At 40.6% G+C, this 23,057-nt stretch overlaps 1 protein-coding gene across 7 annotated transcripts in view; it reads right to left on the bottom strand.

Moving 5' to 3' along the window:
- The window catches only part of ehbp1 (EH domain binding protein 1), a 140,957-nt gene that overhangs the window by 62,486 nt on the left and 55,414 nt on the right, over nucleotides 1–23,057 (bottom strand). For all 7 annotated transcript variants that reach the window (XM_034897842.1, XM_034897843.1, XM_034897844.1 and 4 more), the window contains 3 exons: nucleotides 9,294–9,472; nucleotides 8,538–8,586; nucleotides 737–1,537 (listed from right to left, as the gene is read on the bottom strand). In XM_034897842.1, coding sequence (XP_034753733.1) covers nucleotides 737–1,537; nucleotides 8,538–8,586; nucleotides 9,294–9,472 — 1,029 coding nt within the window. The remainder of the gene's footprint in view (nucleotides 1–736; nucleotides 1,538–8,537; nucleotides 8,587–9,293; nucleotides 9,473–23,057) is intronic.

Genomic DNA, 23,057 nt, shown 5'->3' with positions numbered 1-23,057 from the left:
TCGGCAATGAGACAGGCGACGACAACATCTAATGCAAACGGGAGAATTGCGGTACGGTCATCTCTGCAATGGCATCAGCGAGGTCGGGATTGGAAGCTTAGCGAGTGCCAAGAGGAAATGAATGTTCACCACATCTTCTGTCTTATGACTGATGTAGCAGTAAAGGTTTCAATCAAAGCCAGGGGGCAAGGATAAAAACCCGAACAATCCATTTAGGGGCCAGGCAGCTACCTGCAAGTAAACGCTGTCAGAATCTTAATACCTGACTTAAGCAACAAGACGTGAATTAGTCTAGTCTAATCATACCGACTGATCCAGAGGTTGTTTAATGTACAGGATTCAAAATAAGCTTTGAGATAGTTTATTGAATCTCTTACTGTACCTTAAAGGACATGTTTAACAATATTCAAAACACTGAAAAAAATATTGAAAATTGAAAAATATCAATTATTCAGCATGTTAAAAATTGGATGTCTCTCAATTAATGTCTCATACAAAAGTATAGTACAATAGTAGCGAAACAAAATATAGCACTTTTGAAGAGACAAAATCATAACACGTTGACTCCTACATTACATAACTACTTTAGGAATACCAAGAAAAAGATATGGTGAAATAAATATATAAAAATAAAAATATATATATTGTAGCCATTTAGTTGCACTCTGGAACTATCTATCTATTTACATGTTTAGTGTGTGTTTACCTTACTGAGGTTTTTTTTCTGGGTGTTTACCTGTTTGGGGGGCGTGTCTGTGTGGTTGACTGGAGGAGAGCTGATGTCTGAGGCTGGCTCAGACTCCGAGTGACGCAAGCTGGCCCTCTTCTTCTTGATGAGGTCGGCATCCCTGTTATAGGAGAAACCCAGTTTCTGGTGGGGCGGTAAAGCCCCTCTTCTGGTGGGGGACCCTGGGTTTGTACTTCCCTCTCCTCTTTCCTCTCCCACCTCATCCTTCTGCTGTCTTCCCTTCTCCATTTCTCGGTCCATTCTCTGTGGTAACTCGCTAGGGTCTAAAGTGTTGGCTTTGAGCAGATTCCCTCTGTACTCAGAGCTTGACGGCGTCATGTGGGTCGAGTCTGTCGCTGCAGCGGCTAATGCTGTGCGTGGCGATGGGACAGGAGGAGAGGACTGCAAAGGCCTTGCTGCTGGCAAGCTGACCGTTCCTTCTTCGGCCTTCCGAACAGGCTCCATCATCTCTTCCTCACCGGCTTTAATGCCATTGGATTCAGTGTTAAAACCACCAGCAGATTCAACGGGGTCAAAATTAGCCTGGTGGTGCTGCACGTCGTTAAGTTCAGCATAGAACTTGTCCTGACCTATGGAGGCGTTTGTATCCGTTTCAAAGTCGCCCACCTTGTAGGTGCTGCGACTGCTGTTAGCCTCTATCTGCACCACGTTGAGTTCCTCACCAGAGAAGTGGGCCCGGATCTGGTACAAGTAGGTCATTACTGTTAGCTTGTCAGGAATGGCCAGCAGCACCATGTCTGATGGTTCTAGGAGACGGGAGATACCCAGGCTTGCAAAGCCATCATATGCCTGCCAAAAAAGACAAACTTTCAATTACATATTCATACCACACAACCATTGTCATGTTACAAGAAGTGCCTACCAGCAGAATTGGGTACAAAACTGAGTTCACTGTTGGAAAAATGGATGGGATGGAAGGGTGACAATGGTTGATGAGATAGGAGAAGTCTGGTTTCCTTTTAAGACATGGGTTTTATTTGGTGCATGGTGCATTGCATGCATGATCCATGTGTGTATGTGCCCATGTGTGTTTGTGAGTGAGAGACACCTTTGGCATGACTGCTGACAGGTCATGTCAGGGATGGTTGTCCCCGATAAGAGACGCAGATACCCCAAGTCAGAGCGCTTAATCCCAAAGTGTGTGTGCCTGAGTGTGTGTGTGTGTGTCCTTATCGCTCCCCTACATCAACCTGCCCACGCTCTCCGTCACGCGTGTAATTGGTCTGATTAGAGTCTGATGAGAAAATACAGGTTTGATTATCAAGCGACACACACAAAACCCAATCCCCCATCACCAGATAGACTGAGACAGAGAGAGAGAAGGGATGAAAACCATTATCGCAGCCAATGACAGGTAAATAAATAGATTAGCAGCACACACACACAGTCACTACCAAAATTCCTGCGGGCGCACACACATAACCTCCCCATCCATCTCTCCCAGGTATCACAGCTTGTATCTGGGCTGCTTGATAGTGTTGATCTAATTCCAACCTGTTGCAGCGCTCGTTTGTTTCACTGCCTCCATAGATCTACCCAGTCCATCAATCTCTCCCTCTTTCTCTCCGTCTCCCTCTCTGACTTCCACACTCATCCCTGTGTGTTTTTAACCTTTACATACCCCTGGGACTGTTTGAAGAGCCTACTTACTCTTTTTCAGCTCTGCCCTGCTTCAATACAATTTTCTTACATTTATTTATCTAGAAATGGGGTCTATTGAGCATGTATGATTTTTCATTAAGTCTCTGCTTTGCATTCATCCAATACATCTTGGAGCTTCCTTGAAAAAACTACTGTCTCTAAGTGACGGCCCCTGAGCAACTTCAACTTTAAGGATGGGCTGAGCGCTTTGTTGAACTGTAACTTTACAAAAGATATTGACTTTGTGTTCTGTGTCTGTAATAACTCCATTTGCCACCTACTGCACCATATTATCTTCTAGCCATTTTATTTGAGTGTTAATAGATATAAAAATTACATTCATAGCTGGACTGAGTAAAGGAGTTATGGCATAGCTATAGGGACTACACACAATTGCCACAGCTGATGTGCACCTCCTCAAAAAATGTAACTACAGCAGCTATTGAGATACCACGTAGGAACTACAAGAACGGTGATTGGTCAACTTGGGTAGCTTGTGTTTGCTTCTTTAAGTATCTGAAATAAAAGCAATACTAATTAGTTAAAGAGAGACTCTGTAGTCTTCTGCTTTTTAGTAACACGCATTTACAAAAGGGCCATTTACAAACCATCTTTTTACCATGAAGGCCGCTGTCTATTACAATGAACAACAGAATTAAAAAAATGCCATTGCTCGACAATAGCCTCCTATTCAGTATTGAGACATAGAAGTTACTTGAATGAAATTTCAGTTATATAAGTATATGTGAAGGCCACCGTCTGTCTATATTTAAAAGAAAATAAAAGAATATAAACACTGTTAGCCCTGCTACACAGTTCCCTGCTCCTGCTACACATGCTCCGCTGTGCCTTGTAATGCCGTGCAGTGCCCTGCTATGCCATGAACTACTACAAACGACTATTTTTTAACTATTGTTCCATTATCTTTTACTGTAACTGTTATTGCCACTATTCATTTCAACCCCAACCGGCCGCCAGACACCACCAACCAAGAGTCTGGGTCTTCCCCACTGTTGCTTGCTTTAAATTTAACTGAATTTAATTGTTAGCATGGAGAATATATTTAAACACTAGCCTTGAAATCCAGACCCAAACAAAACTAAACTAAACAAAAACAAAAGACTCTGGTCTGCCTATATCAGATACACCGATGTGATTGGTGCAGCTCGGCTACAAGGGCATAGTTAATGAGCAGCATTACCCAATGCCAGAGTCACTCGCTGAGCAAATTCAAATTTTGCTCTCGCGAGAACTCTTGATTTCCAGGGTAATTAAACATGACAGAGTCCGATTAAGTTTCATACATTTGTCTAGTTTTGTGCTGGAGCTATCAATAGATAATTCCATGTTGAACAATAATAATAATATATTTTAATTATAATGCATTTTTCATCCATAAATCTCAAGTGCTACAGGTAAAAAAGAGAAAAATAAAACAAAAAAGAAAGAATAAAAAAAGAAAATAAAGCTATTCTTAGAAGATAATAAAAAACATCTAAAAGGGGACCAAAAGCTTTGCTAAAAAGAAATGTTTTAAGGCCTTTTTTTAAAACACTCAGTGGATTGAGGTGCCCTCAAGGTGTCAGGGAGGGCATTCCACAGACGCGGGGCAGCAGCACAAAATGCCCTATCTCCCATTGTCCTGAGTCTGGTTCTGGGACTGTGGAGGAGGTTTGGAGCGGGTAGTGTTCTGTGGTTTGATAATACAATGTAGGTAATAGCTTAAAACCCTGATCTATTTATTATGTGTAAAGTACATAAGGAAGTGATATTGGACACAACTCAGAAAGCTCTGTTTAACAAAGTTAATTTCTCCAACTGTATTCATTTCTAGCAGGTGACATAAGAACAGAAGGAGAGAAATGGAGACTAAAAAGGTGGTTTAACTGAGGGATGTTTCTCAATTTACAATCAATTAAGATGCCTTTTGTTAGGAGGAGTCTTTTTCACTCTCACCTCTTTTGTCCCTTTCTATTGATGGAAAGTATGTGTTTGTGCTTGCAGAGACAAGGCCAGAAGAAAAAAGTGGCGGCAGGAAAAAAGAAAAGTGAGAACAGAGAGGAGTTTGCCTTTACAGCGAGCCTGTTTAAGTGCCCCCCCTTTCCCTGGCAGAAAGTGAGTGTGAAAGAAAAAAGAAAGAAAAAAAATAGAAAAAGAATATGAGGAATAAGAGGGCCTGATTGGGTTTCTAACACGTATTCAGGGGAGCAAAGTGTGCTTACATTGTTCCCCTCTCGCCCAGGGTAGGCTGTGAAAGAGAGCGACAACTTTGCTGCTCAATAGGGACAGAATGAAAGAAGGAAAGAGAAAAGAGCGAGAGTGGGAGAACGTGAGAGCTGTATGAGGAGGAAGAAGAGAAGGAGACTCTGGGGCTGGGTTTTGTTTCAAGGCTGATGTTAGTCTTGACCTGCGCTACAGTCTTTTTGACCTCAGTGTCATGATTTATACTTTCAATACGTTTACTTATAGCTTGAGGACTGCTGATCATGTAATACTGAGACACTGACATTGAGGGCCCTGTTAATACGTGAATTGTTTTCTGCGGTGGTAGCATACGTAGCATATGTGCCCACAAACTGCAGTTAAATCATAAGGCAGGCAATATTTTGTATCTTTGTTATTGACAATGGATCACAAGAAAATACCAAAAAGAAATAAAAGATCTTAAATTGTGTTAAATATAATAGTTCTCTGTGGCGCTGCACTCAACAAGGCAGCCCAAAAGACATAACAGGCAGCGCGCTGTCTGCCCCTGCCAAAGAAAAAGACTCTGCTCCAATAAGGCACGCTACGTTGAACTAGGTCGATGCAATATGGCTAGTAACGTTAATGCGACCATTGCCAGACCAGAATTGGAAGATCCTCCAATAACCAACAGGTCTGGCGTTTGGAGCCCCTTTGGTTTCGCTGTAAGTTATGACGGTGATGGCGAGACAGCGGTAGATAAAAAACAACAACGGTATGTCACGGAAGGGTTCTCCAAGATAATTTTAATCTATAATTATTGTGTTAGATTATTTATTACCTTGTATGAGTTTTGTAAAGCAAAGTTTATTGCAATTAGTTTGTTATTTTATTAGTTATTTTGCCTTTTCATGATGTACATCCTTAAAAAAGTATTATAAATGGTATTTACCAGTCAGCCCTACTGCTTGGTCGATAACAATTGAAACAAGTCTGTCAATATAATTGATCTTCTATATTTCTCAACACTGACTGATTAGAGCAACATTTTAGTCCAATACAAATATCATGTATTTTGGGAACATATCTAGTTTTCTCACTTTCCATCATCCAGCTGACAAAGCTTTTGGTTTAGACTGAATGTCACTGTCGCCTGCCCCGGGCCGCGGCTCCCTGCTCCCCCTTCACTCCCACTCGGTGACTGACAGCTATCTATCGTTGTCAATCATCAACACTACCCCTCCCCTTAGCCCAACCCCTCACGGTTGTGCTCAGGGAGCTTTAGCTTGGTGCTACACTATCAGATGGTATGACAAATGACTTCTCCTTGGCCTCAGTACGCGTTCACGCACGCACACACGCACACGGTCTTAACACACAGGTGATCTCAACATGCAAACTCCTTAACAACATCCACATAATCATCACAATCATCCACAGACTTGCATAAATACACACATCCATTTGAAATGATCCATCCACAATAGATCATTTCAAAGGCTGTAAGTGTTCTGAATATTCACTTCTCTCTCTTCTTTTTTTCTGCCCACCCCCAATATTGATTGTCCTTATCTGTCATAATTCAGCACAGTGTGAGCTCATTGCAATCACTCCTCACAGATAGACAGTGAAAGGAGGGGGCATGTCTATCAACTAGCAATGAAAAGCAGAGATAGTTGTCGTTTTATACCTTTTCCATTTCTGCTATCTATTCAATAAATTCTATACATTCTAACAACTCCTTATAAAGAAACTCTATATAACACTGTGGATGGGAAAATGTATATGTGTAATGTATAAAGAGCAGAATGAAAGAGGATGATTAAAAGACACTTCTCTTTTAATCATCCTTTTTCATTCTGCTCTTTATACATTCATTTATTTATTTCATTTTTATTCGTCATTTACATGCTTGCTCTTTGGGGTCCTTAACCTGCCACACTATGCTGCCCTAGCCTGTGTCCAGCGTGAGTGTTTTTCTCTTTTCCTGCAGGCAATATCATGAGCACCCTTCTCTTGCTCAACACCTTCAGGGTGCTACATAACACAACACAATTCATTACTCTTCTTTCAATTCACCTGAACCCACTGAGCTTTCACAATCATAGCCACCTACAACACAGAGTGTAATTAATGTACAGTTACTGTATGTAGCACAGCTGGAAACATACCAACAACATCTATAGTGTACAGCCAACAGACATCAAATCTCACATGCAGAGAAAATCAATTTACATCCTGATTCTATTGTCACTTCAAAAGGATATTAATCTAAACAGCAAAAAACAGCACACACTGCCAAAGTCTGGCTAACTACAACCTGGGAAAACATAATACTTGTGGAGCATTAAATTATCGGTAAATCAGTAAGAATCAGAAACTTCACTGGTTGCTAACTTTGTGAGCCAATTAAGGAAAATAGTTGGATCAGGAAGTCTGATTGGACAATTCAGCACACATTCATAAACAGGACACTTAACTCCTTAATATTTCACAAAACACTATCAATATAGTTAGGAAACATTGAAAAGTGGTAGGGTTTAATGTATCTATGAAATATTTGCTGGTAAAACTTTTCGGCAGGTAATGTTTTTGTTTGATTACTAGTTGTTCTTGGCAAACAAGATAAACAAATACATGTATCATATGTTTAAAGAGTGAGTGAATTAATAACAAGATGCATTCTAAACACTGAAGAAATCCAACTTTAAAGACATTTTAAAAAAAAGCTGGAAAAAGCTGGGCTTGTACAATTCAACTTGTCCACATTTAACACAAATTAGACATGATTTTACTAGCTTATATACCCGGATTCTTGAGGGCTACATGAGCACGATGGCAAGAGGTGGCAGTTAGCTGATATCTAACTACAGTGTGTCTCCTCTGTTCACTGCAAAGGTACAACTTGCTTGGCCAATGTACTTCAGCAGATGGTGTAGAACATTACAGGGAAGCTGGTCTCAGTGTGCTGGGTACAGTGCTGCAGCTATTCACCAGCTATCACCCTTTTGCGGCATATTCCCATATTACTTATATCTAGCCAATTTCTTCAGGGCTACTTGAGCACCTGGAGGGGGGTGAGGGGCAGTTAGCAGATATGGGATTGGGTCTCTCCCTCTCCCTCCACTGTGGCTATTGTCAACAGGGGTAGCATTCATGCCTAACAGGGCCACCAGAGGTTATCGCTGAGCCAGAGTGTGTGTGAGAAGAGCAAATCAAGCTGCAGGAACCTGACGTATATCGTTCTGTGTAGCCCTCAGGGCCAAAGAGGGGACAGTTTGTGTGTGAGTGTGTACTATCAGAGTGAAAGGGAAAAACAGCAGTTTGCATTTGTGTGTTTGGAAAAAGTAAAGCTTGAGGGACAGAGTGGAAAATAGTGATGTGTGCTACAGTGCGCCTCAAACTGTGACTATTCAGATATGAAGATATAGGCCAAGGTGTGAATGGTTTATTCTGTTGATCTTTAGAACTGAGTGCATATATGTTGGTTGTAATGTGTTAGGAAAGGAATGAAACCAAAGAGTTATTTTTTTTACGCTTTTACACACATTCAAACAAAACAGTCTCATCAGTATAAGATATATATATTCTTATTATGTACACTCTGTCATCAACACATATTTAGCAGAAGCAGGTTAGTAAGCTCCCAGCAGGCAGCTGAGCTAAAATACAATCTCACCTCTGCCAGGTGAATAACTTACGGCCACGCAGACATATCACAGCCGGGGGAACGAACGTCTTAGGAACACTGTCATTATAAGATTCTGGCTGTAGTGCAAGTGTGATTGTGAGTGCACGCATTTGTCTGCCTTCATGTGTGTTTCCAACCCACTCCCTCAAACCATGACACACACAAACACACAATAGCCAGGGATTAATGGCAGATCTCTAAATAAGGCCAAATAGAGATGTGGATGGGAGGGAGCTAAGTGGTGTGAAGGGCCCAGCGGTAGCTGCCTCTTACCTTTTTGTTGTTTTCTTTAATATCCTGAGGATTGAGTGACTTGTAGTCCCTGGAAGAACAGTGGGGAGGGTCAAAGAAGGAAGCAAGCACAGAAAAAAAGAGAGAGAGAATGGGAGACAGAGAGAGATAGCAGAGAAAGAGGTGCGTTTAAATATGCGTCACATGTAATGGCATTAGAGCTGTAACATGCAATTTCATAGCAGTGCAATCAACAGAACTAATAGAGTGGAAAATATGTAAAAATAACACAGTGGAGTGCAAAGGCACATAAGCATGAACACACACACACACACACACACACGTACACACACACACACACACACACACACAAACACAAACACACACACACGTACACAGACCCTGGTGCTCTCTTAATAGGGTTACAGGTTTTCCAAGTGTTGTACTTTGGAGTGTTAAATACACATTAAATACAAAAATGTAAGGATTCTCTCTCTCTCTCTCACACACACACACACACATACAAATGAAATAAGTGATATATGAAAGAAAAAAAAATATGTAAATGACAGATTGGGTCCTGCTTGCGCAAGTATGTACACATCTGTCCTCTTAATCAAACACTGACAGGGATCATGGATACAAGGACACAGCGTAATGACAGGTAAATATATGCCATAGAGTCTTCAACTAATGTGAACATACACGTCTGGTCCACCTAAATTTGACTCACTGGCCTTAACTCCAACCTTTATACTGTGAAATGTTCTGTTAGTAAGAATGTTGTGTGTTTCATACATTGTGTCAGGTCTGAAGTGGTGCAGCAGGGCGCAGAAGGCCAGCCCATTCCTCCAGGAGGTGGTGAAGTTGGTGATCTTAACCCCACGGTAGTTCTTGGTGACCTCACGGCACCAGACCAGTAGAGACTGGCTGGCGTTGGGCTTCCCCCCCAGAATCGGGCTTGGGATGGGGCTGGGCTGTGGGCAGGAAAGACAGAGGTTTTAATTATATATATATATATATTTTTAGTATTCCATTTTCAATGTGTGTATGTATGTATGCATGTATATATATATATATATATATATATATATATATATATATATATATATATATATATATATATATATATATATATATATATATATGTACATACACACTGTATATATAAGGCATTGCTGCAACGTTTTTTTTGGTCACACAAGAATAATGCACATTGGAAAGGCACTTAATTTCCTGAGGCAATCTAATAAAAAACATACATGACTTTAAAGTGTTTTTCAACTAATAGGAGATAAGCTCCTTTTATTTATTTACTTCTCAATAAAATGTTTTATTTAGCAACATCCTGACATACAATGAGTCCACACATGCACGTATGCGCATACACACCCCGTAATGAAGGGTCATGCACAAAGCAGAGTATGACCGTGGATAATGTAAACATCTTATTAATTAGCTTTGCCTTTGAAGTCTTATCTGGGTTGAAAGCTTTCGCTATTAGGAGCCTCTCCTCTCCCAGACTCCAAATCCCACAAATCCTTGGTAGCATGGAGACACTGGTCTTCCTCAAATGTCCAGCAGAACCAATGATATTCTGATTATTCAGCTGGCCATTCACTAATCTGGTTATGGAGCCACAGATACGGGCTAATTCTCTCAGATCATTGTGGAAAGAAATGGCAAAAATGTCACTGAGATTTGATTAAATTCATTATAGACCTGTGATCAAAAAGACTAGGAAATGTGTTCAAAAATTACCATTATAGGCAAGACAATGACATTAAGATATGACTTATAAGACAGTTTTCCTTAATTGCATGACAATGTGTTAAAGCAGAATGTCCAAGTTTCATCAAGCTTTCATTGAATTTTGAAGGCTTTAATGTCAATACAGAAAGTAAGTAGTAATTTTAAATACTATATATAATTTAGTTAAATTGCATTTAAGACACATTTTTAACTGAACCATATTATGGACTTTTTAAGGACTTTTTGTGTAGTTAATATGACTGAATACACTACCAGACTGGAGACATTAGGAACTGCAGTTGATCTACTGATTAATTGCGTACTTTCTTGTACATTGTAGGCCTAGATGACAACAGCAAAATGCAAATTGTATTATGATGCTGTTCTCACAGGCAGGTGATGTTTAATCTCAAAGCAGGAGATGTTTACGGAAGTCAAACCTTTACTTAACCTTTAGTCGTGGAAATTGAATGAAGAGATGTTGGTTTTACACAACCTGGTATTGACCAACATAACGAGTTAACCCAATTGTGTAGACACACAGTGAAGGCCTGCAGAAAACACAGCTCACAACAATGTGACTGCCTGAGTCTCTGAGCCCTGTAACAAGGATTGTGATGGCTGACCAACCCCCTCTGTTGGTGGCTTTCTACTACTACTAGAAAAGGAGAGCAACATTATTATATCAAGGGACGGTGTCTTTAAGTCTTTTGCAGAACTCATGACAACTTGCAAAAGGTTACTCAGAGGCAAAGAAGAAAAAAGAAGGCTTGGTCTTATTTGGAAATTAAAAAATGATGGATAAGATTGGCTTGATGACATTTCTCCAAAGAGAGATGTGCTTAAACTTAACACAGACCTAGAAGTGCACAACCACACTCACTACAACTTCATTTCAATATTGTCTGAGCCCACACTCCACCAATTTTCTATACTTTTAAACCTGTGGCAAGATAAAGCATACCAATCTTTAGATATGCAATTATCCTTGCTTTTAAAACATTGAAAAACAATTGGTTTGTAATGCCAACTGGCAAGAATAAACGAACAGTACTAAAACAGTATTAGTCGGCCTGGAGTCTGCAGAGATGCCATAAGGTCCAAATCAGAGAGAGACTGGAGGCCATCTCTAGTAGCAACTTCTAACCTTTGTACCAGTGTGTGTGTCTGTGTGCATCTGTATCTGTGTGTGCATCTGTGTGTGTGTGTGTGTGTGTGTGTGTGTGTGTGTGTGTGTGTGTGTGTGTGTGTGTGTGAGTCATGCAGGCCCCTACGGCAGTCTCAGTACAGGGAGACGGTAGCAGGAGCCTGAAGGGCGGACACTTGACATTTCCGGCTCATCTTTAAAAGTGGGCCTTAACCTTTCCCCACAGCTTCCCCAGACACGTTTTAGGCGGCCTCGACAATGCCTGCGTGCCACTCAAACAAACAAGAAAAAAAAAAGAAAGATTTAAAAAAAAGTCAGAAAGTCAATAACGATAACACGGTCACATTTACTGTATGTGGACAAGGAGAGGATTGTTGCTTTTTTACCACAAATAATTTTGTCCTTAACATCAATTTATCGCTGACTAATCTAACGTAATGTTGGTATTCAGCACAAGAGACCTTAAAAGAAAAGATATACATTTCTCTACTGAACATGAGTACATATTCTGCTTGACCAATTGAAATAAACTTGTTCTTTCAGTTGTCCTGTGTATGTAGAATTTCAGAGTGGAGTAGTCTTCCTCCAGGCCTTCCCTTTCTGCTTTTTCAAGTGACAGTTGAAAGTAACCGTCTAATTTGAGCGCTTTAATTACCTGGGATTAGAGACCAGGTGCTTTTAAAGCAATTAGACACACAGCACACAAAAATTATAAAACACACACACACACACACACACACACACACACACACACACACACACACGGGTGACATAGCCAGTGGGATACACAGACTTTAAGGCTCTCTCTCTCTCTCCTACCCACTCAACCACCTATCGCCACACAGGTGTCTTAGCCAACAGACAAACAAACACAAATTAACATACACCATTACTTAAAAAATGTCTGTTAAAATAATATGCATTTTAAAAATGATATTAGATTCCTGACAAACCTTTTTTTCTTCTTTTTTTTTTTAGGAGTGATAGAGGCACATGACAGTGACACCATGTTCATCACTACCCCAACTAAATTTTCTCAATCAGCGGCTGTTCCATTACACTCTTTCCAGACAAAAGTTTTCAAATGCATCTAGGCAGTCAATCTTTCATATCCCTCAAATATTAAACAAATACCATATCTTCTTACAGGAATCAGCTGCATTTCCTTAAGACACAGACATGGGAGGAGTGAAATTTTCATGAGGAACAGAAATGCCCCCTGACTTATCAAACAGTTTGCTGTCTTGCCTAAAGGAAGGTGTGCACATGTATGTATTGTGCATGTGTGCGTGTGCTTGTGCTTGTCTTTTATCTGTCTGTGGGAATGTCAGTGGCTGTGTGTGTGTGCAACACTGACACAGCCGTGCAGCTAGCTCAGCTCGAGGGTAGGATTAGCGGGGAGCATTGCCTCGGCACACAAACATTCCATATTAAAAAATGAAAAGGCAACCTTCATTACTATCAGTGGCACATAACCTCCCCTCTTCCTCCTCCTCTGCTACTATTATACAGAGCCCTAACAGCCTGGGCGAAAAATACAAGCTACTGACAAGAGATTCCATTATTCCTGATGCCTTAGTGTCAACAACATACATCCGACAGGGTAAAGAAAATATGGAAGAAGGGAAAAGGATGTGAGAGAGAAAGAAGAGGAGTTAAGCCCACTACAATGCCTGAATGACAAGATAGGAGAAAACCTGGGAATGGAAGCATACAGGTTCCTATTGGTCCTGTTGTCAGGAGAGTTTTTGGTGTCAGAAATGTGATTTGGGGAGAGTGGGATGTGATTTGAGATCTGGAATCATGGATAAAGCGAATGAACCATGATATGGAAAATTAAAAAAATGATCAATCTTGGGTCTTGTGCAAAAGAACTATTCAGTAACAAAGTTAGAAATTGTTGCCCTTGGATCCACACAATATGCCAATATCTACTGTACTGTATTAGGGTAGCAATGATTTAAAATACCTTTAGATCATCTCAACAGTGACTTACTGTGAGACCCTTTTCACCAACAATATACATGCCAATGAATGGGTAGGGAGCATAGATGAAGTTTAAAACACTCACAGCATATGTGGATTACAAAACAAACAATAAACTTAACATATTTATACGGAAAAAAATAATAATTTATAATATAAAAACAATAATATATTGATAGTATATTGATATATTATTGATGTATTGATATATACTGAATACATTCTGTTTTTTCAGTTTTTTATTCAGCAACTGAACTATGCTCTTGAGAAAGAGAGACGATTTAGTAGTGTGGATAGTTCTTTCAGTCTACTTCTAAGTCAACCGGTTGGCCAAAATGAGGACAGCCACATGTAAACAGTCACAAAGCATTATATATATATATATATATATACACACACACACACACACACACACACACACACACACACACAAAATACTAAAAAGTATGGAGGCTATTAAAACTAGCCTTTCAGGGTCATAAAAAAGAAACAAGTGTAACGCTTTATAAGTTGGAAGCTTTGTCTTTCCCTCTGGGGCAAAACGCTTCAATGGAAACTTAACCGGCCGCAACCCAATGACATAAACCCACGACTCTGTGGAGAGAAAAGAGCTTCCGTGTCTCTCCAATCTCACTTTCATGGCTTCAAAGCAGTGTCAGAGAGTGTCAGATTTGAGGAGGTGTTGAATCCTACACTCTTTAAAACTTGTAATCCGCTCAAGGAGCCAACGGCAAAAAAAAAAAAAAAAGCCTTATACACACAAACACACATCGCAAAGCACACATAAACACACAAACATACTTGAAATGACAACAGGGTCTACAGTAGAAAGGCACACACTGTATAGAAATGCATGCACACACACACACACACACACACACACGTTCTAATGTACTCATACTAAACAGCAGGCACAAACTGAATTGAAAGTTTACAGTACAAAAACTAAGAGAAATTCACAGTAGAAAAGGTAGGCAAACACACTATACACTCAACTCTTGTCCGAGATGTACAAACACCTTTGAAAAACATGAATACCTGTTCACATTTTAAGAGGATGATAAAGGTTTGTGCACTTAAGTGGCCGGTCCATTCTGCAACTGGAAGCTCTCATCTGATTGGCTTGGCTCCAACCGCCAACACGCTCAATTACTTAATTGTACCTTCAATCAAAACAAGCAATTTGTTTAATCTGAGCTTTCTATGTTCAACATCTTCACATTAGAAAAAAAAAATTGTGAGAAGAAATATGATCACCTCATGTCATCTTACCCATGAAATTACGCTTCGGATTTCAAATGTTGCCAGCATGAGAGCAGAAGGTAGGGCGCAAAGTCCAATCAAAAGTTCAATTATGTAAATGGAGATGTGGAGAGGATGAACAATAGGGTAGGGGGGGAGGACAAAAGGCAGGAACAGGAGAGGAGAGCGAATGTAGCGTGAAAAATAATACACATTAACATACAAAGGATATATCGCATTACTGTTGTAATCACACCGAGGGGGGCTCCTTCCGAAGAGAGCCGTGAGAGAAAGTGTGTGTGCATGTATGTGTGACTGTGCATGTAGACACTGTTTAGTTAAGTCATTATTTTATGTGTGTGGACAGGTGGAGAGATAATGATAACCCTTTACACCTGAGAGCTCGCAGGGAGGTTCAATATTTGCCAGACTGAACCTGCTACTTTTGACCAAGGCACTTCGTTGCGATGCCACCTTGGCATACAGTATTGGGACAGTTTGTTCCACAAAATGTTTAACAAGTCTTTATGCCAAGGCTCTGTGTAATATCACACAGTGGGAAAATATGCAAATACATTCATCATGATGGGATGGGGGTTGCTAGTGATTTGCTCGGGAACAAGATATGCTTCCCATCTAGCAGTGAACCTGCAGGCCAAGACAGAGGGCCTTTTGGCAGTTGGCTACTGAGATGTAAAATGCAAAAATCAGGAAAAGCAGTTTCCTTTTCCAGGACCATTTTGCTTCCACGGTCTATTCTGCTCCAAAGGCAAAACCATGCAATGCAGCAAAAAAAAAAAAAACAGGGGAGGAAAGGCAAGGCTTTGAAATTGAAATAAAAACCGTTCACTAAAAAACAAAAAATACATCATGAAATAACACAGTTTGGGGGAGGCGGCAGACAAAGGAATGGCTGTGCCAGCTTGCAGTGTGCCCACCCGTCCCCATGCAAGCCTAACGTGTAACACAGGGACATGATGCGGTGTAAGCGCTGGCTTTAGCTTGTCATGGAAACCACTGTAGCATTACTCACACCTCTGCAAATTAGCGTTGGCAGGGGAAAAAAAAGGCCACACAGGGTTGCTTGGTTTGGGATCGAGCGTCTGTGCGGAAAAGGGGTTGGGGGTCAAGGGTATGGATGCTAAGATCCGGCTAAGGACATAAAATGACAACGGACGGTCCTGATGGTGAGACCATCACCATCTCTTCCCTTCTATATCCAGCAGAAGAGATTACAAACTCCTTCTGGACCAATCCCTTCTCTTCCTTGTCCACTACTCTCAACATTAGTACTCGATCACTTTTTCAAAAATTCAATGCCAATTGCCTCTGCTTGTACACTATTTTTTATCAACTTATAAATAAATAATTTTAGTAATTTTTATATTTATTTGGCCCTCATTTATGTAATGTGCTTACGATCTAAAGTATTCCTACATAAAGCAAGGCATTTATCAATTTGTTATCAATTTGATCGTGAGCGTAGGCTGCGGTAACATCTCACATCTGGTCTGAACTTGTGTACGCAAGTTTTTGAGTCAGTGTGGACTTGCGGTGCAGCATATACTTAGTTTAACAGGATAAGGAGAAATCATCAGTTTATCACCTATCGGCAACGGCAGATCTGGCTCTTTCAGAAGACTTCTATGAGCCGAGAAACAGTGCACACGCACGCACACACGTGCCACAGTGAGGCGCTCTATCGAATTGATTAAGGGCAGATGGCTCTGTCTTGCATGAGCGAAGGGGGGGGGGGTTAGGGTTAGCACAGCACAGCCCCAACTGGAGGCTATAACAAGGAGACAGGATATTACTCCTCACTTTTAAATAGTATACTGTTATGTTTGGGTTGGGGTGGTGGGGTGGTGGTCCAGCAAGGAGGGCGGATGACAAGCGTTTTCCCTCACAGCTTACAGTTGCCTGGCTTTGACTCATGAAAAAACATGTGTAAAATGAAAAACACTGCATAAACTCTCCTACTGTGCGTTTATTTTAATAAACCATAGAGAGTGCACTAAAATCCTGTTTATTACTATTAGAACAATAGCATACATATGTCAAGGATGTATAAATGAATGATCAGCTGGAGTCTAATTTACTACGGTAATACTGTTGACCACATCAGTAATCTTTTTCCATTTTCAATTCTTCCAACAGCCTAATACTGGTTTTTAGGCCAAATAGGACACACGTTACTGCAAATGAACCTGAGATGTCAAGTTTTCAATCTCCACCTCTGAAAAGTGCCGCTTCTTAGCAGAATTACGTCTCGCCATGTCGTAAATTGTACGCGAGGCCTCAAAACTGAGAATATATTGAGACGTGATATTTAAATTACGATCGTTTCCAGCCGCTGCATTTATCAATGTCCGACTATTCTGACGCTCTGATTGGTGTGATAAGAAGGTTTCATGAATCCCACGTGAAGCCTGTCGTAAGATGATTTCTGCGCTTATATCTGCGCTGGTTTCTACGTTAGGTTGCTAAATGAGGGCCAGTGTCACTAATACACCAGCGAGCATTGACAGAGATTATCAGGTGTTATAAACTTTTGAAAATGAATATATGTTTTTGCCTTAAAAGTCAAATTATAATTTATATGTAAAGCAGGATGCCTTCTATCAAAATTGACTGTGCTGGCAGATGTTGTTAACTAGTGAATCATTTGCATACTACGGGCAAGCAAATGAATTGGAAAAAGAATCCAAAGACCACCCATTTCTTCACTCTTGCTCCACCTCCTCATCTTCCTCAGATAAATAAATAAGCTCTGAGATAAGGATGAGAAGGAGGAAAAGAAAGAGGGGTGGCTCTTATAAATCTATAACGTATTAATCTCCTTTAACTTCCATCTTCAACAAACAAATTAGTGGTGCAATGGATTCAGAGATCAGCTGTGCTGATAACGCCGCCATTTATCAATTAATCTAAGCCTGGGCAGGGAAAAGTCATTAAGGAGGGCACTTTAGGAATTATGTTCCGCAGGTAAAGAGTCTGTGTGTGTGTGTGTGTGTGTCTTGACACAGCAGTTGTGCAGCCCCCCCCTCCCCCACCCCACTACAGACTACCATTGTCCAGTGCAGCGTGGGTTCCAAAGCGATGAGAGGGGTGATAGCACAGCCAATTAAAATGAACATAATTACAAAGTCACCCCTTTGACTCCTGATCAGAATACACACATGCATTAACACACACACACACACACACACACACAGAAGGATGAAGGGTGTGGTGGAGGAAAATGCCACACGCAGGAAGAGTCGGAGGAGGTATCGATAAAGAAAGTAAAGAGGAAAAAGAACATTTGAATACCTGTGATGCAGAAGTTTATGGTGTATCACTGATAATTAACAGCTGTATCACGGATGATTAACAGCTGTATCACTGATGAATAAAGTTCTAAAATTTAGCAAATAAGAGTAACCATGTGTCAACATTAGGGCTGGGACAGTTGCACACGTGCACAGCCACGTTGTGTTTAAAACAAGGATTCATGGATTCTAATGACATGGATTGTTTAGTTTACTAAAGTTTTATATTAAACTCACTTTACTTCAACTTTGCCATCTCTTTTTCCTTTCTCTTTTCGTCACAGCGGCAGTCATACGCTAGGCCTACTCCCCGTTACCGCTCACTCTCCTTGCGCAACCAAACGAGCCATGACACCACTAACTTAAGACACCCTGCCATTCCCACTCTAACTTATGCTACTCTCGTAAGGGGGATGCAGTATACTGCACTACCGCAGGAATTTCATGCTTTTCAACTGCAGTAGAAAGAAATCCATACCGTCCCAGCCCTAGTCAACATACATATCTGTCATCAACATATCTGATTGGTTGAGCGATGTGTCAGGCACGAACAAATCCTAATTTGCAAATCATCTTATAATACTCCAGTCTAACATGCTAACATTAAATCGCAGGTGGCATGATTTTAAGGTGTTTTGTGATAATAATTTATTGATGGAGAAATAAAAAACTTTGACCTAATGATTTTCATACCAAATGAAAGCTAGGAGATCATCAAAGTCATTAGGATTAATTCTCCTAATGTCTGCCTATCAGTTCCTTAGTCATCAAATTATTTCACTAGGGATCAGTGTACCAACAAAACCACCAAACAATGAACAGATCACCATTCCACTAGCATCAGTAAAAGTGTTGGCGCCAATAACTACGTTGGGTAAAACCGAGTTATGTGCCTTGTTGGTCCTCGCTTCTGTTGGTAAGGTGTAATGTTAATAGAGCTACTAACTGGGGTCAGAGTGTGCAAACTTGCTGTATGTTTGGATTATGACCAAGACAAGACTGCATGATCAAATCTTGCTGAGCTACAACAAGAATGCTCAATTAAAAGCAAGGGAATGATCCCACTCAGTGATCTAAGAGTTAAGCACTTAAAATACCACTTAGTATTTCTTATAGCACATAAGAGCACACACCTGCATACCATACTAGGCCAAAAGAGGGGGTGCTGGAGGGCTTTATAAAGAGGCAATTAAAGCCTTATCATTTCTGCACTCACTTTCCTTTCAAACATATGCAGCCACGCACACACACTAACACACAATTTGAAAGACAAATCACTCAGACTAATTCATAAGGTACTTCTAAGGTCCTTTTTAAATTACGGAGAACGGTTGGTTTAATTCAATTAAAATGTAGCATAAGGATGACGCGAGGATGGCAAGGATGGCATGACTAAGTGAGCGCTGTATTCAAAAATGTGTGGGGGGTCTTAGACGGAGAAGTTTTCAAGTGCATGGACTTCTATCTCCTCACCCGAAGCCCCCTTAAACCTCACCCCAAAACCCGGGATCCTTCTGGGTTTAAGCCCACACACACCTGGAGGACTGGTGCAGATTAAGACCAGATTAAGATAAAGTTACCCCTTCTTCGGCAGCTATGTCATTCAAACCCCTGGCCTCTATGGCAACTGGATGGAAGAACACACAAGACAAAAGGGTTTGGTTCATTCACATATACACACACACAGGCATGCACACACAAAGGACTTTCTGGTCATCCTCATAAGCCCTATTAGTCTGCTATAGAGCCTCTCATAGCAGACATCAATCACGGAGGGATTAGTCGATTCCCTCTCTAAATGAGTGGCGAGGGAAACCTCCCTTCAACTCTGAAGCAGGTTTCTCTCTTTCAGAGATTACACAGCGATTTGTTTTCATTTTGTTCCATCTTCATCGTTTTCTGTTTGGCTTGCTTTTCATTTCTCTCTTTCTTGCACTGCGTCTCCCTCGTTCTCTCCTGCTTGCAGCTTGTGAGGTAATCCTTGGCAGATAAAACTAAGGAGGACTTACCAAAGGCAGATTACAAGCGGCGCTTTGCGGAAGGCCCTTTTACACCAGTCGGCGCGGGTATTGAGAAGAGTGAGCTCTTCGCAGTGTTTAACTTGTGAACTCGACATGCACCCAACATAGGAAGAGGTGGAAAAATGATAGCCGCATTACAGTAACTGGATCAAAATATATCCGTTACAACACACACACACACACAACACACACACACACACAAGTTCTTTCTTTCGTTGTAACCATGTATAAAATTGAATTCAGAATAGTCCCTAAATACATATTAACATTAGATTTGTATTTAGTCTGTTAAAATGATTAAACATATCAATGTCTGTCCTGTGAGACTTCAGGATCTGCATAGTGTATCAAACATAAGCCATGTATTAGTCCTGGGAGAAGATCACCTTCTCTTTGAGCAACTCCATGGTTTTTATGCATGGCTCCTAGGAGAGCGGGGGGGAGGGGTTCTTCCCTGATTTCCAGAGGATTCCAGAGGATTCAAACATTTAGGTATCGTTTTGGCCATGTCCAGTCCACATTCATGAAACAGGCACCTACAACTGACCCTAAGACAACTTGAACAGGAACATTACCTTATCTAAACATCCCCTTAAACTTTTTTTTACTTTTGAGAAAGGTTGAGACTGTTCAGTTGTCAGTAATGTCTTATACCTTTCTACCCAACTTGATGACAGCGATGCCCTGCAGCATGAAACGACAACAGGAAGCCCAATGATCGGACCTAAACTGCATGTCAGAAGAAACTGGGTCTCCTCTCTCCCACAAGATCCAATGACAGACCACTCAGAAGGCAGTAAGAGTTGGGGAGGGGTCCACACTGGGAAAAGGCAGACATTGAGAGGTACTGACTTAGCCTTACTCCTCTCAAGGATTATTCTCCTAATATTACAAAGCTTATGGAAAGGCCAATGTGGCCAAGGGGAGCCAATGAGTCTTCAATACCTAGGTTTCAGAAATTGACCTCTATGACCGTTTCCCTGCTAATATTGATTTCAAGTTCTGAAATGTAATAAACACAGCTCTCCTTTGATCATTAACTTTATAAGTATACAGTAGCTCTACAAATCACACTAGACATTTAATATTTCATTTTAAGTTAACCTACACTTTGTATCCAGAAAAACTAACCTTGATCAAGCAAGATGTTCAGGAAAAATCCAAAATAATCCCTAATATATATTAGGATTTTCTCCTATTATTTACACAATATGAATTAGTTGCCCTATCTGAAAAATATGCGTAGTGTAGAAATTCATACTCATTCAATTTTAACTCATTACAAGCAACAAATATGCTCAAATTAGTAAAGGCCATAGTGTCTTGACTAAAGTGCTCAGAAATACAGAAGAATTTAGGTTTCATTCATTCTGCTTCATCCAAGCAAATGAGACATGCAATGTTGGTGAGATTTTAGAAGTTCTACTCTGGCACAGGGCATATTTTCAAATACTGAAATATTAATTATTAAAATCTACACGTAAAATGTATTTAACCACTGTTTAAAAATTAGGCTTTGAGAGTTAAATTCTTTATGTGCTACATCTGAGACTCTTTGTTAAAAGGTATGTCGAAGTTATCAGCAAAGATAGAATAACTTTGGACCGGATATAATGATAACAAGAGGAGAGACCTTGGCCCGGTCAAAGGTCCGAAGACCAGAGATGACTGTCCTTGTCTCTTGGGCTCCCCAATGTCCTCCAAAAACATCCCTCAGACATCATGTCAACCTCAGTAACACTTCACTGTGTGGATTGGTCCTCTACCGCTGCGAACCCTGGTGAAAGCTAATTAAGAAATATCGCAGCCTTCTGCGAACTCAATTAAATAATGTTAATTTATTCTAATTTCAATTTGGAGGTAGTCTGAACTGAAGGAGTGGCTGTTAAAACAAAGTCTAAGAAAGGAAGAAGAGCTCTGGCCTATGCCTCCCCCACGGCACAGGAGCTCTCACAACCTGCAAAACTATTTAATTTGAACCCTTTGATTAACATAAGTAATCACACAAGCCCTTCAACTGAAGGGGAGAAAGAAAACATACATCTGGTGTTGGTTCACTTCCCCACCTCGGGTAAGAAAGAGTGTGTAAAAAGGAAAGGGAAATGGAGGGAAAAATGTTAGATTATGGTATTTTTTTACCTAGGTGATATCAACAAAGGGTACAGTAACGTAATAGACAAAGCAAAGAGTACCTTATGAAGTCTTGCAAACGCAAAATGTCTGTAGCTATTTTGTAGAAACCTCTACTTTATAAACAGTTCCAAAAACTGCGTAATGTCAGACCGACTAAGTGCCAACAACTTCAAGTTGAAGACGGCTTACTCTTTCTTTAAGTAAATATTAAGATAATGTCAAACTTTTTTGTTCAAACTTTTGCCCTCAGACAAATGTCAGCTTCCAACTTTTCTTTATATGAAAATAAGGCAAATAATTCATGAAGCGGAAATCTGATAAAAATCCAAAGATCAGAGCATCTAAGTGTAGAGCGGTCTGACTATGGAATAGAGATGGAGATGAAAGAAAAAGGAGGAGCAGGGGATCACTGAATTACTAGGAGGGGTGAAATCAGCCCCAGAGAAAAGAGATGGACTGAATCAGACCAGATAGAGCTCACAACCCGCCCAACAGGAACTCCCTCTGTTCATTTACATTAATCCCACAGACGTTTCCATCCTTCCAGCTCCTTTACAGATGCTAAACTTGGACTTGATGCCTTTGAGGATCTACTGTATATCTCCCAGACAGCAGAATGGACAGATACATTGGCATGAGAGACATGTAGCATTTAATGAGACACTGAAGTGCAACTTTCATCAACTTGAAGACAAATTTGAGATACTAACAAAACTGACTAAAAGTAACTATATGTATATTATTTTAAGGTGACAGTGGCATTTGTGAATGCTCAATGGTGACAATAGTTAAAGAATCCCAGTTGTGAGTCAAGGTAAATACATGTTTTACCTTCTCTTCACAACAACCACCGAAGAGCAACCCAGACGAGGCCCTTCCCCTTCGTTTTGTTTGGCCGAGCTGCTAACTGGTCAACTGTGAAATTCTGCAGTTGTACTAGGACACTTCAGTCCAGTATTATGAGTGTGTG

The sequence above is a fragment of the Etheostoma cragini genome, chromosome 17, assembly GCF_013103735.1.
Source record: "Etheostoma cragini isolate CJK2018 chromosome 17, CSU_Ecrag_1.0, whole genome shotgun sequence".
In the NCBI taxonomy this organism is placed as follows: Eukaryota; Metazoa; Chordata; class Actinopteri; order Perciformes; family Percidae; genus Etheostoma; species Etheostoma cragini.
The sequence above is the reverse complement of the archived record's forward strand: the minus strand, read 5'-3'. Positions and strand labels throughout refer to the sequence as shown.